The sequence below is a fragment of the Entelurus aequoreus genome, linkage group LG07, assembly GCF_033978785.1.
Source record: "Entelurus aequoreus isolate RoL-2023_Sb linkage group LG07, RoL_Eaeq_v1.1, whole genome shotgun sequence".
NCBI lineage: Eukaryota > Metazoa > Chordata > Actinopteri > Syngnathiformes > Syngnathidae > Entelurus > Entelurus aequoreus.
In genome coordinates, this window is record NC_084737.1 from 78,342,479 (window position 1) to 78,355,390 (window position 12,912).

Here is a 12,912-nt window from a genome sequence, read left to right on the forward strand (position 1 = left end):
ATGCACGGGACGAAATTAAATGTATTTATTCATTTTATATTAAATGTCTTGGTTTTTCCACCCTCTGAAAATCCTATGAAATGTTTAACAAGCCATCCTATAATAATACAACAGCTATTAATGTAACAATACAATAAAACAAATATATATTTAATGATGTTTTTTTTCATTATTTTAACAATAGGCTAATGCATGTTACTTTTTATATATTCTACAAGAAACACAAAACTTAAAAACTAAATTATTTACAATTGCAGACACAAGGTTCTTGTTCTGCGGTGCTGTGTGCTAATGTGCTTCGTACACCTGCAGGACCGCAAGCAAAGTTGCGGAGAAAATGCGGACTGGATTTTGAGTGATGTGGGCATTTTCTATATGAACAAGTGGAATGGATTGGATACCGACGCACTAAAGAGGCTCTCTACCTCACGCTATGAAGTGAGGGGAAACTGAGTGAATAATGACAGGTTATATGATTATGTATTTAAAGTCATATTCGGGCCACTTTATAATGAATATGTCGGCATGTATTTGTAAAAAAAAAAAAAAAAAAAAAATTGAGCCCCCTAAAATAGGCCTAACAACGCCAATGGTATATTGTATTGGTTTTTAAAATAAAAAATATCAAAATGGCCCCCCGCTTGCTTTGATTTTTCAGTGTGCGGTCCTCAGTGGAAAAAGTTTGGACACCCTTGCCATAGACCAACATTCCTCCAAAGAGTTAATCTTTGCGGTTCTTCCAAGTGTGACTTCTCAATTACCTCTATGCTAATACCTGCACAGAGGTCACCCGTGTTCCCAGCAAAAACACCTGCACACATGTAAGCATACCAACACTTCCTCTGCATCTCATCTGCAGGTATGTTCCCTTTTCTGTCCATTTAAAGCCAAGGTTTGTTTGCATTTAGGGCAAAATGGAGATCCCGGATGAGTCTCAGGGGAGACAAACTGACAGAGGCAGCCACAAACATGAGAGAGGAAATCAATGGGAGACGTTCCATAATGTGACGCTGCTCCCTTCTGATCCATGGAGACCACACAGACGCTCTCGTCTACTCATCAAAGGTCAGACAGGAGCAGGAATCCATTTTATTCTGATCAATGCAGACTCAATCAATGCAAGACAAGCTATTTGTGCAATTACATATATTAAGGACTGAAAGGTTGACTTAATAGTTTAATAAAGTTAATCATTTAGGTCAGAGGGAACGTGTGGGGGAAAAAAGTTGAATCATTGACCTTTAAAGGTGCAACAATAGTGTACACCAGGGGTGTACAAACTTTTTCCACTGAGTGCCACACACTGAAAAATCAAAGCAAGCGGGGGCCATTTTGAAATTTTTTATTTCAAAAACCAATACAATATATGTATAAAAAATATACATTTAGGCCTCCACTCAAGCTTGATCCTAGGGACCCCAAAGGGTTTTGGTCAAAAAAATATAAAAAATGTGTCATTATTCAGTATTATTATTTTTATTATTATTCAAGTTTTAAATCTCTAGATAAACATTAGGTCTGTCTGTCAATATAACGTTTTTAAAGATTTAAGTTGTATGCTCTTTTTGTCAAAGAAAACCCATTTTTTTATGGAAAAAACACAAAATATGCAATATTTTCACCCAATAAAATTTTTAAGTGGAATATTTGACATTATATAATAATTGGAGCCTTAAAGGCCTACTGAAATTAAATTGTTTTTATTTAAACGGGGATAGCAGATCCATTCTATGTGTCATACTTGATCATTTCGCGATATTGCCATATTTTTGCTGAAAGGATTTAGTAGAGAACATCGACGATAAAGTTCGCAACTTTTAGTCGCTGATAAAAAAAAGCCTTGCCTGTACCGGAAGTAGCGTGACGTCACAGGTTGAAAGGCTCCTCACATTTCCCCATTGTTTACACCAGCAGCGAGAGTGTTTCGGACCGAGAAAGCGACGATTACCCCATTAATTTGAGCCAGGATGAAAGATTCGTGGATGAGGAACGTGAGAGTGAAGGACTAGAGTGCAGTGCAGGACGCATCTTTTTTCGCTCTGACCGTAACTTAGGTACAAGCTGGCTCATTGGATTCCACACTCTCTCCTTTTTCTATTGTGGATCACGGATTTGTATTTTAAACCACCTCGGATACTATATCCTCTTGAAAATGAGAGTCGAGAACTTGAAATGGACATTCACAGTGACTTTTATCTCCACGACAATACATCGGCGAAGCACTTTAGCTACGGAGCTAACGTGATAGCATCGGGCTTAACTGCATGTAGAAACAAAAGAAATAAGCCCCTGACTGGAAGGATAGACAGAAAATCAATAATACTATTAAAACATGGACCTGTAAATACACGGTTAATGCTTTCCAGCTTAACAATGCTGTTGCTAACGACGCCATTGAAGCTAACTTAGCAACGGGACCTCACAGAGCTATGCTGAAAATATTAGCTATCCACCTACGCCAGCCAGCCCTCATCTGCTCATCAACACCCGTGCTCACCTGCGTTCCAGCGATCGACGGTGCGACGAAGGACTTCACCCGATCATCCGTGCGGTCGGCGGCTAGCGTCGGATAGCGCGTCTGCTATCCAAGTCAAAGTCCTCCTGCTTGTGTCGCTGCAGCCAGCCGCTAAAACACCGATCCCACGTACAACTTTCTTCTTTGCAGTCTTCATTGTTCATTAAACAAATTGCAAAAGATTCACCAACACAGATGTCCAGAATACTGTGGAATTTTGCGATGAAAACAGAGCTTTTTGTATTGGATACAATGGTGTCCGAATACTTCCGGTTCAACCATTGACGTCACGCGCATACGTCATCATACATAGACGTTTTCAACCGGAAGTTTAGCGGGAAATTTAAAATTGCACTTTATGAGTTAACCCGGCCGTATTGGCATGTGTTGCAATGTTAAGATTTCATCATTGATATATAAACTATCAGACTGCGTGGTCGGTAGTAGTGGCTTTCAGTAGGCCTTTAAATAATTTAGGTCAGAGGGAACGTGTGGGGAAAAAAGTTGAACCATTGACATTTAAAGGTGCAACAATAGTGTACACCATTTTATTTATTGTTTTGGTCAATATATAATCGTCACAATAATCAATTTAAAGTCTCTTGGAATTTCCACTTGTTTAAAAATGGCTCCACTTGTGTAAATCTACAGTTCTCCTTAGAGCTCCACAGTTACTTGGCTCCGAATAGCAGTCCATCCAATTTGTTTATGCTGGCTAAGAGAAACTGCTGCCGTCATTTACAACCACTAACAAGAAGTTAATAGGGCTTAGACTATTAAGTTAGAAGACATTCTGTAACCTTTGCAACTGTAAATCCTTAAGGGTCCTCGAAACACCGTAGAACCTTGATTTATGAACGTAATTTCGCTCTTGAACAGGGTTCTTAAATAGAAAAGTTGGTATATCAAAGCCCATTTCCCTATATGAAACAATGTAAACATGAATAATGGATTTCAGGCTTGACAAAAGTTGTTATCATAGTAAAAAAGTGTATTTGTATTGAACCGTTTCGGTACGGGGGTTTCGGTTCGGTTCGGAGGTGTACCGAACGAGTTTCCACATGAACATATTAAGTAGCCGCCTCCGCTTCCTTCTGCCTCTGTCTCTGTCAGTCCTCTACACAGCACCCAGCATTGTCCCACCCACACAACCATCTGATTGGTTACAAACCAATCAGCCAATCAGCAGTGCGTATTCAGAGCGCATGTAGTCAGTGCTTAGCGTTTAGCAGGTAAGCATCAGGCAGCGGACTCTCCCCAAATTATAATGAACACCTCCCAGTCAACTACTAGTAACATCACTTTGAGCCTGTTGACCTTCTAGAAATATAAAAGGCAGTTCAGCTCGCTCGCAGTCCTGGCTTGAGGTGAAGGCTAATTCACTTTTAGCGTAACGTTAGCTCATTTTGCGGTGTGTGTGTGTGTGTGTGTGTGTGTTACGGACTGCAAAGCCCTGTCTGTCTGTTATTTCACTTTACCTTTTTCTGTGTTGATTGAGCTGTGTTGAAGCAGCAAAAAAAGGACATTATGTTAAATGAAGAGTTTCTGTCTCTGATAGTTGATATAATAATGTAAGTGCATCATTAAGCCTACATGAACTCCATGGTGTTCAGGGATGAATAGTCTCTCCTATTGCTATTGTACCATTTTTTCAGCTATAGATACATTCATTATTAGAAATGCAGCAGCCTAGTTTTGAATGGCAGGGTCCCTGCTATCATATGTTGATAAAAATATAACATTTACATAATAAAAATCCACTACAGGCTTCCCAAATGCTGTAATAAATTAAGCTTGATGAGTTGACTTGAAACTGTTTAATGTTGCACTTTTTATATGTAGAAGAAAAGTTTTGTCATTGTATTTAATCCAAGCAACAACTTGAGGCAGTTTAATGTTGATTAACGTGGGCAGAATTATTATAGTGTTCCCAATGTTAAAAGGATAACGCCATTGTTTACAAATTTGGTAAATAAATAACCAAAAAATTTATATTTTGTTGTTTTCTTACTGTACCGAAAATTGACCGAACCGTGACCGTACCGAACCGAAATTCTTGTGTACCGTTACACCCCTACTTTAAACACATAACATAACACAACAAGGGGGTGATGATCAACATTATATTCAATAACAAAGTCAAAACAACAACAACTAGCTGAACTATCCTCCACATTTATTGCCGCCACCCTACCGACATTCATAGTTTGGCATCACAAAACCCCTTAACTTTGCCAGGTGCCTACAATGATTAGGAAAAATAAATAAAATCCACTTTACCTTGGTGGTTAATCATATTTACATGCAGCAGAAGGCAGGGGGGAAAGGCAATGTTGACAATCCTGAATGTTTCAAAGCATACATCACTTGTCCAGCTTTCACCAGACGAGCTAGCAAACCAAAAAATTATGTGAAAAGGCTAAAAAAAAAAAACGCTTGAAAAGCACACAAAGTATCAAATTAGCTCAGTAGCTAAGAACAGCAGTGCTGTGTTGACTGATTGAGCACACAGAAAACGGAGACAAGGTTTGTACACCATAGCATATTTTTATCCGGGCTGTGGTTTGTAAATCGAAAAGGTTTTGTACAATGAGGACTGGGTAGTTTTTAGCGTTTTTACATTCTTTTTGTTTTTAATCCTATACTGCGTGGGTTGGTTTCCTTCACCACAACTTCATGTGTGTGACTGTCCAATTCTTCTTTTCATTAATGTATTAGTGCATTAACACATATAAGCCAATAATCACCCAGAAGCATTAAATCTACAATAAGTACGGATTTAGATTTTTTTTTTTTTGGTGCAAAATGCCTAAACTGTGTAATTAACTCTTATAACTTAAAATACAAATATATAAGTTATATGCTTCAGAAAGTAATGTACAATTCTAGCAAAGAGTAATGTAGTCAAATAGTTGTTGTCATAACTTACCATGTACTGTACAGTTATTACAGACAGTTACTACAATATTTACTGTCTTAAAATACAACAAATAGTGAGTCCCATTTCTCCCCCAAATGTTGTCCATATTAAGTAGGTATGGTTGTACTTTTGTAGGTACCAGCCAAAGTCCGTCAGTACTGCTATATTTCGATACCTTTGTTGCAAGTAATGTCACGTCCGGTTGAAGACTCAGCACCAGCTCAAACACTTGGCTGGGAAACAAGCAGTCGTGCACTCAGAGCAGACTGTCTCTAGGTAATGTTACAATTTTCCATGCCGACAAAGCCGGAAGAAGGTGCTCAAAAGTAAGGTATGGCTCCACTTTTCAAAATGCACTAGCTTGATGCTAATTTGCAATACAAGCTACCAATTTGCATTAACGCATTTACATGCCGATTTTAACACCTCCAAATGCGGTAATGAAAACTACAAGTAACATGCATGTTACAATCAAACAGTCTTTCCAAGCAATGATGTGCGTCTTTACGTTATTTGGCCACTTGACAGAATTGTTGGCTCACCTTTCCCCCTCTCCCTCTGCAACCAAATGGCTGTTCATGCATTGATTGCTACTGTATGTTAACTAAAAAGAACAAAAGCGACTACATACTACTACACTGCAAAAAGTCAGTGTTCAAAAACAAGAAAAAAAAATACAAAAAATTAGGAGTATTTTACTTGAACTAAGCACAATTATCTGCCAATAGAACAAGAAAATTAGCTAACCTCAATGAACCCAAAAATACCTTAAAATAAGTATATTCTCACTAATAACAAGTGCACTTTTCTTGGTAGAAAAAAATAAGAGACCTTTTTGCTCAATATGTTGAAAAATATTCTTAAATGAAGTAAATGCTAGTGCCATTATCTTGACATAATATGTACTCGGCATTACATTTCTTGAAACAAGCAAACTTACACTAAAAATTAGTTTATTGTTCTTAATGCAAAGGCAACAAGGCAACATCTTGTTACTCTCTGGGTCTCCTAGCCGCTCGGGCAAATCATATTGTCTAAAAATGCATTTTTCCATCGATAACATGACATCATCGTGCCAAGTGCGTGCTCTTTCAGTCAATTAGTGCGCATATATACAGCCCGGCCCCTGGCAAAACATTTTTTTAATTGTAATTTTGAAGAATTCATCTGAATGTGCATGAACTATTTCTGTTCAAAATAGTTAGAAATGTCACATGTTAAATGTTTAAATATTAACTGTCAGTTTACTGTACTGTGCCAACTGTACTACTATATGAGTACGTGTTTTCTATTGTTTCATTGAAAATAAAACAGCAAAGTCCATTTGGCTTCCGTCTGTTTTAATTATGAGACACAATTGTGTCAAAGTCATGACTTTTTTTTGTTCATGCTTGAAATAAGAAATGATTACTTTAAAAAAGTAGTTTTATACTTGTGAGTGTTGATGACACAGCTTTGCAACAGTTGATATTCTAGTTTCAAGCATTTTTTACTCAATATAGGTAATCAAATCTCAGCAACAAGCTGTAATATCTTACTGAGATAATTTAGGACCAAAACACTTAAAACAAGTAAAACACTCTAACATAAAATCTGCTTAGTGGGAAGAATTATCTTATCAGACAGAAAATAAGCAAATATCACCCTTATTTGAGATATTTCATCTTACTTAGATTTCAGTTTTTGCAGTGTACGTTTTGTTTTTTTTGCCATAAAACACAAAGTCTCCAAAGGACAACATGGTTGTTTCTACAGGTTGTCTTCTGTGGCTCCGATGTTGGCTGGAGAGAGTGTGTGGGATGGAGTGGTATGGCTATGCCGCTCTTGGTATCTTAACTGCCATTCTCAGCTTTGTTATGGACCTGAGTGTATCAAAGCTGCTGGCAGGTACACACACACACACACACACACACACACACACACACACAACCGTGATGCAATGTATTGTATCACAGGTCGTTTGGAACAAAAAAAGTAAGCGTTACACAGTATTATTGTGTGTGTACTGGACTATTTTTTAGCAGCATGAGCATCATTGCAATTAAATGCAATGATGCATTAAAAAATATATATTTTGGGTTAAAGTTTACGGTGTATTCTGTGTACCGTATTTTTCGGAGTATAAGTCGCTCTGGAGTATAAGTCGCACCGGCCGAAAATGCACAATAAAGAAGGGAAAAAAACATATATAAGTCGCACTGGAGTATAAGTCGCATTTTTGGGGGAAATGTATTTGATAAAAGCCAACACCAAGAATAGACATTTGAAAGGCAATTTAAAATAAATAAAGAATAGTGAACAACAGGCTGAATAAGTGTACGTTATATGAGGCATAAATAACCAACTGAGAACGTTAACTGGTATGTTAACGTAACATATTATGGTAAGAGTCATTCAAATAACTATAACGTATAGAACATGCTATACGTTTACCAAACAATCTGTCACTACTAATCGCTAAATCCCATGAAATCTTATACGTCTAGTCTCTTACGTGAATGAGCTAAATAATATTATTTGATATTTTACGGTAATGTGTTGATAATTTCACATATAAGTCGCTCCTGAGTATAAGTCGCACCCCCGGCCAAACTATGAAAAAAACTGCGACTTATAGTCCGAAAAATACGGTATACACTGTATTTAAAACTTGAAGAGTGCTGCACAAAAGTCTTACACCACTATTACTGTCACGTTTCTCTCTTTTATTCATTTCCAGCCCATCAGTGGCTTTATACCAAACTGGATGGCAACAACCTGCTGCAATTTCTCTGCTGGACTCTTTACCCAGCATGCCTCTGTGCTTTATCGTCTTCGCTCTGTCACAACATCTGCCCCTTCGCTACAGGTCTGTCTGACATGATATCTTATTTTTTCTTCTCTTGTTTGGCTTTTCACTGTCAAGGTTTGCCAAAGCGAGTTAACCGCATTCATGGTTTTAGCTTCGTTTTTTTCACTTCCTGACGCAACCCTGGCCAGGTATCTAACACATGCCCTCTGCTGGAAAACAGACGTGTGTACAAAATGAAGAATGGTAGAACATTTAGATACTGTCAGGCAGAGGTGGGTAGTAACGCGCTACATTTCAATTCAATTCAATTCAAGTTTATTCACAATACCATATAACAATTATACGGAGCCCCTAAAGGGACATGGGCATTTTTTATTTTTTAGACATGTATCTCGTGCGCACGAGAAAGTATCTCGTGGCCACGAGAAACTTTTTATTAAAAAAATAAATAAAAAAAAGTAAATATTAATTTAAAAAGTATCTCGTGGCCACGAGAAACTTTCTCAGTTTAAGAAAAACCTTTCTCAACCAGCTATTGCAAGGAATTTAGGGATTTCACCATCTACGGTCCATAATATCATCAAAGAGTTCAGAGAATCTGGAGAAATCACTGCACGTAAGCAGCTAAGCCTGTGACCTTCCATCCCTCAGGCTGTACTGCATCAACAAGCATCAACTTTTTATAAAAAGTTTCTCGTGGCCACGAGAAACTTTTTATTAAAAAAAATAAATAAATAAATTAAAAAAAAATAATAATATTTTTTTTTTTTTTTTTTTTTTTATAAAAAGTTTCTCGTGGCCACGAGAAACTTTTTATAAAAAGTTGATGCTTGTTGATGCAGTACAGCCTGAGGGATGGAAGGTCACGGGCTTAGCTGCTTATGTGCAGTGATTTCTCCAGATTCTCTGAACTCTTTGATGATATTATGGAGCGTAGATGGTGAAATCCCTAAATTCCTTGCAATAGCTGGTTGAGAAAGGTTTTTCTTAAACTGTTCAACAATTTGCTCACCCATTTGTTGACAAAGTGGTGACCCTCGCCCCATCCTTGTTTGTGAATGACTGAGCATTTCATGGAATCTACTTTTATACCCAATCATGGCACCCACCTGTTCCCAATTTGCCTGTTCACCTGTGGGATGTTCCAAATAAGTGTTTGATGAGCATTCCTCAACTTTATCAGTATTTATTGCCACCTTTCCCAACTTCTTTGTCACGTGTTGCTGGCATCAAATTTTAAAGTTAATGATTATTTGCAAAAACATTTTTTATCAATTTGAACATCAAATATGTTGTCTGTGTAGCATATTCAACTGAATATGGGTTGAAAATGATTTTCAAATCATTGTATTCCGTTTATATTTACATCTAACTCAATTTCCCAACTCATATGGAAACGGGGTTTGTATATAGAATGACAGGATCCTTTGGCAGTGTAGTGTTTAATGTAGCTGATTTTCATACAGCTGTTGTGGGATCGCTTTTTATTCAGCTGGGGTAGGCCCCAGCCCCCTGCTGTGACCCTGAAGGGGATAAAGGTGATAGAAAATAAATATGTTTACTGTCGTGATTCACTCTTGGCACCTTCATCATTTGAATGCAGAAAGCTTGCAAGAAGCAATTCCACACTATCTGCCCACAGCAGACAGAAAAGTACCGTCATCACTGGCAAATGACACATTTTGGCAGATCTGTTTTGAGGGATGGCACTACTATACTATTAAGTGTGGTAAAAGTGAATTTCTTAGCATCCACATTATACGTTGCTCAGACGTCTAGTTTTTATTCTTTTAGTTGTTATATTGCATTCATGTTTCCTCAGGCTCAGGGATACCTGAGGTGAGAACCATGCTGGCCGGCATTGAAATGCCAAATTACTTGTCTCTCACCAACATGTTCACCAAGTTCCTGGGCCTTATTTGTACGCTGGCAGCTGGCAGCACGGTCTTCCTGGGCAAAGTGGTGAGAGGCTTCTGCATTAACCCGCTGTGATTTCAAAATCTACAAGTCAGAATTAACTCCTAAAATGGTGTCTAGTACAGTGGTTCTCAAACTTTTTTCACCAGGTACCACCTCAGAAAACGTTCTCCAAGTGCCACCATATTCACCAATATTGAAATACAGTAGCGTAGTAGGCCTAAGTATTCACTAAAAAAAAACAAGGCAGAGGTTTTATTTAAGAAGTATATTTATATATTATAATATTTATAATAATATATAATATAGTATAATAATATTATTATTATTAATAATATTATTATTATAATAATAATATAATAATAATATAATAACATAATATATTATAATAATATTATAATATTTTGGCCCATGTAACACAGTAACTGTCAGGTTCAAACACTGATGACGTCTATTAAACAAGACAAGAAGCAAGGAATTAAACAGAGACAGAATTAAATTTGGCTTAATGAGGAGAAACTTTTTACCGTTGTACAGTGTCGTCCCACGCTCCTGACGAAAGATTGTACGCCTCCTCTTTTATTTGGACTGTCCCTGATTACATGGCAACAGCTGTTTCTAAGGGAGGGGGGTCGTAAACAGCCATCGCCTTTGATTAAAAACAGTTCAAAGAAAAGGTCCCTGGAGGGGAGTCTGGTCCTGCTTCCTCTCCGCTTTGTAGTTCTCGGGTCGAGACAAAATCTTTCTGTTGATTACAATACATCAAAGAAACAGAACACCTTCATGTTGCTTCCCATCCTACACAGTGGAGTTTTACAAGCCTTCTTCTTGGTAGGATCAAAGACAGCTTTTGTCTAGTCGCCGGGAACTCATGGCAACACAAAGTTTTGTGATAACTTAGATACAATTATTCTGACCGTAACACTGTGTTTAAAAACAGGAAAATAAAACACTGGGCGGGTCTTATTTTTGTGGTTCCACTTCGACAGCGTCTTTATCCCCGTCATCTTTTGTTGTAGTTTTTAGCGCTTCCATAGAGAGTCTACTGACGGATTGAGTTAGAACTAGGGATGTCCGATAATGGCTTTTTGCCGATATCCGATATTCCGATATTGTCCAACTCTTTAATTACCGATACCGATATCAACCGATATATACAGTCGTGGAATTAACACATTATTATGCCTAATTTGGACAACCAGGTATGGTGAAGATAAGGTAATTTAAAAAAAAAAATGAATAAAATAAAATAAGAAATAAATTAAAAACATTTTCTTGAATAAAAAAGAAAGTAAAACAATATAAAAACAGTTACATAGAAACTAGTAATTAATGAAAATGAGTCAAATTAACTGTTAAGGGCTAGTACTATTAGTGGACCAGCAGCACGCACAATCATGTGTGCTTACGGACTGTATCCCTTGCAGACTGTATTGATATATATTGATATATAATGTAGGAACCAGAATATTAATAACAGAAAGAAACAACCCTTTTGTGTGAATGAGTGTGAATGAGTGTAAATGGGGGAGGGAGGTTTTTTGGGTTGGTGCAGTAATTGTAAGTGTATATTGTGTTTTTATGTTGATGTAATAAAAAATAAATAAAAAAAAACAAAAAAACGATACAGATAATAAAAAAAAACGATACCGATAATAAAAAAAACAGATACCGATAATTTCCGATATTACATTTTAACGCATTTATCGGCCGATAATATCGGCAGGCCGATATTATCGGACATCTCTAGTTAGAACTGTACGGTATTTTATATTAGAAATGGCAATAGCGGCGGATGAATTCCCCACAACAAGAGGATAGAGAAGAAGAAGCTTATTGACTACAGCGCAGACAACAATGGCGGACGCGCACACATTTTCGAGACTTTTGCAGAGCCAAAATAGACAACAGCAGGGACCAATATGTAAGAACATTTGATTTTGCATAATAAGTCGAAACAAAACTGTTACGTTACAGGGGAAGAAGACGACACAGAATGCAGGACGTTCTTTAACTCTATATTTATTTATATATTAACAATAGAATGGAGTGTTAAACTAATCCAAAGTGTGTATGTGTGTGACTACGTGTAGCCCGTATCTGTAGAGTGTTACCGGAATTTTTGAGTGAGAGTGCGGAAGACCAAGAGGGTCAAGGCAGGCTCGGAGGTCTGTGGGCAGGCGTGAGGTCAAGGGCAGGGGAGAGGCGTCAAAGTCCGTGTCCGGGCGGGAGGTCGAGATGCAAGAGGCAGCCAGGGAACCAGAAGGAATACGGGGAGACGAGACACACATCTCGTGACTCGGGAACGGAGGAATGCTGCCGGAAGACGACAAGGCACACGAGACAAATGAACACGGAGGGGGAGAAACACAGAGAGGGAGAGAGAGTGAGCTTAGAGATTTTCGGCTTACTGTACAGGAACAGGTCGCTACGTTCTGGCCCGGAACGCAGGTTTGCACAGGAGCGTGCTTGGAGGTGCGCCCAACGCAGCGCACAGATGAATGCTCAAACGGGGGGGCTTGGGTCGTGACAAAAACGCCAGGTAATATGTCTCTGAATAGGTTACATTATGCACACAGCATAATAATACCTGTATGTTGAAGCACAGCCGACTACGGTAGCCGTAACGCTCTGACAATCCGTCTTCGTAGCTTACCAAAGTCGTACTAAAACATTCTGGCAGATTTTTGAGTGACGTATGTAATGTTCAATATGTTCTCAATGAAACATCAAAGCTTTGGTCTTACCTGTGCTTGCTAGAGTCATTTA

At 38.0% G+C, this 12,912-nt stretch overlaps 1 protein-coding gene across 1 annotated transcript in view; it reads left to right on the forward strand.

Annotated features, from left to right (window-relative positions):
- The first annotated feature begins 309 nt into the window (after positions 1 to 309).
- The window catches only part of clcnk (chloride channel K), a 49,440-nt gene continuing 36,837 nt past the window's right edge, over positions 310 to 12,912 (forward strand). The window contains exons 1-6 of the mRNA XM_062054532.1: positions 310 to 438; positions 659 to 821; positions 909 to 1,065; positions 7,191 to 7,322; positions 8,155 to 8,283; positions 10,049 to 10,188. Of these exons, the coding sequence (XP_061910516.1) occupies positions 915 to 1,065; positions 7,191 to 7,322; positions 8,155 to 8,283; positions 10,049 to 10,188 (552 nt within the window). The 5' untranslated portion in view covers positions 310 to 438; positions 659 to 821; positions 909 to 914. The remainder of the gene's footprint in view (positions 439 to 658; positions 822 to 908; positions 1,066 to 7,190; positions 7,323 to 8,154; positions 8,284 to 10,048; positions 10,189 to 12,912) is intronic.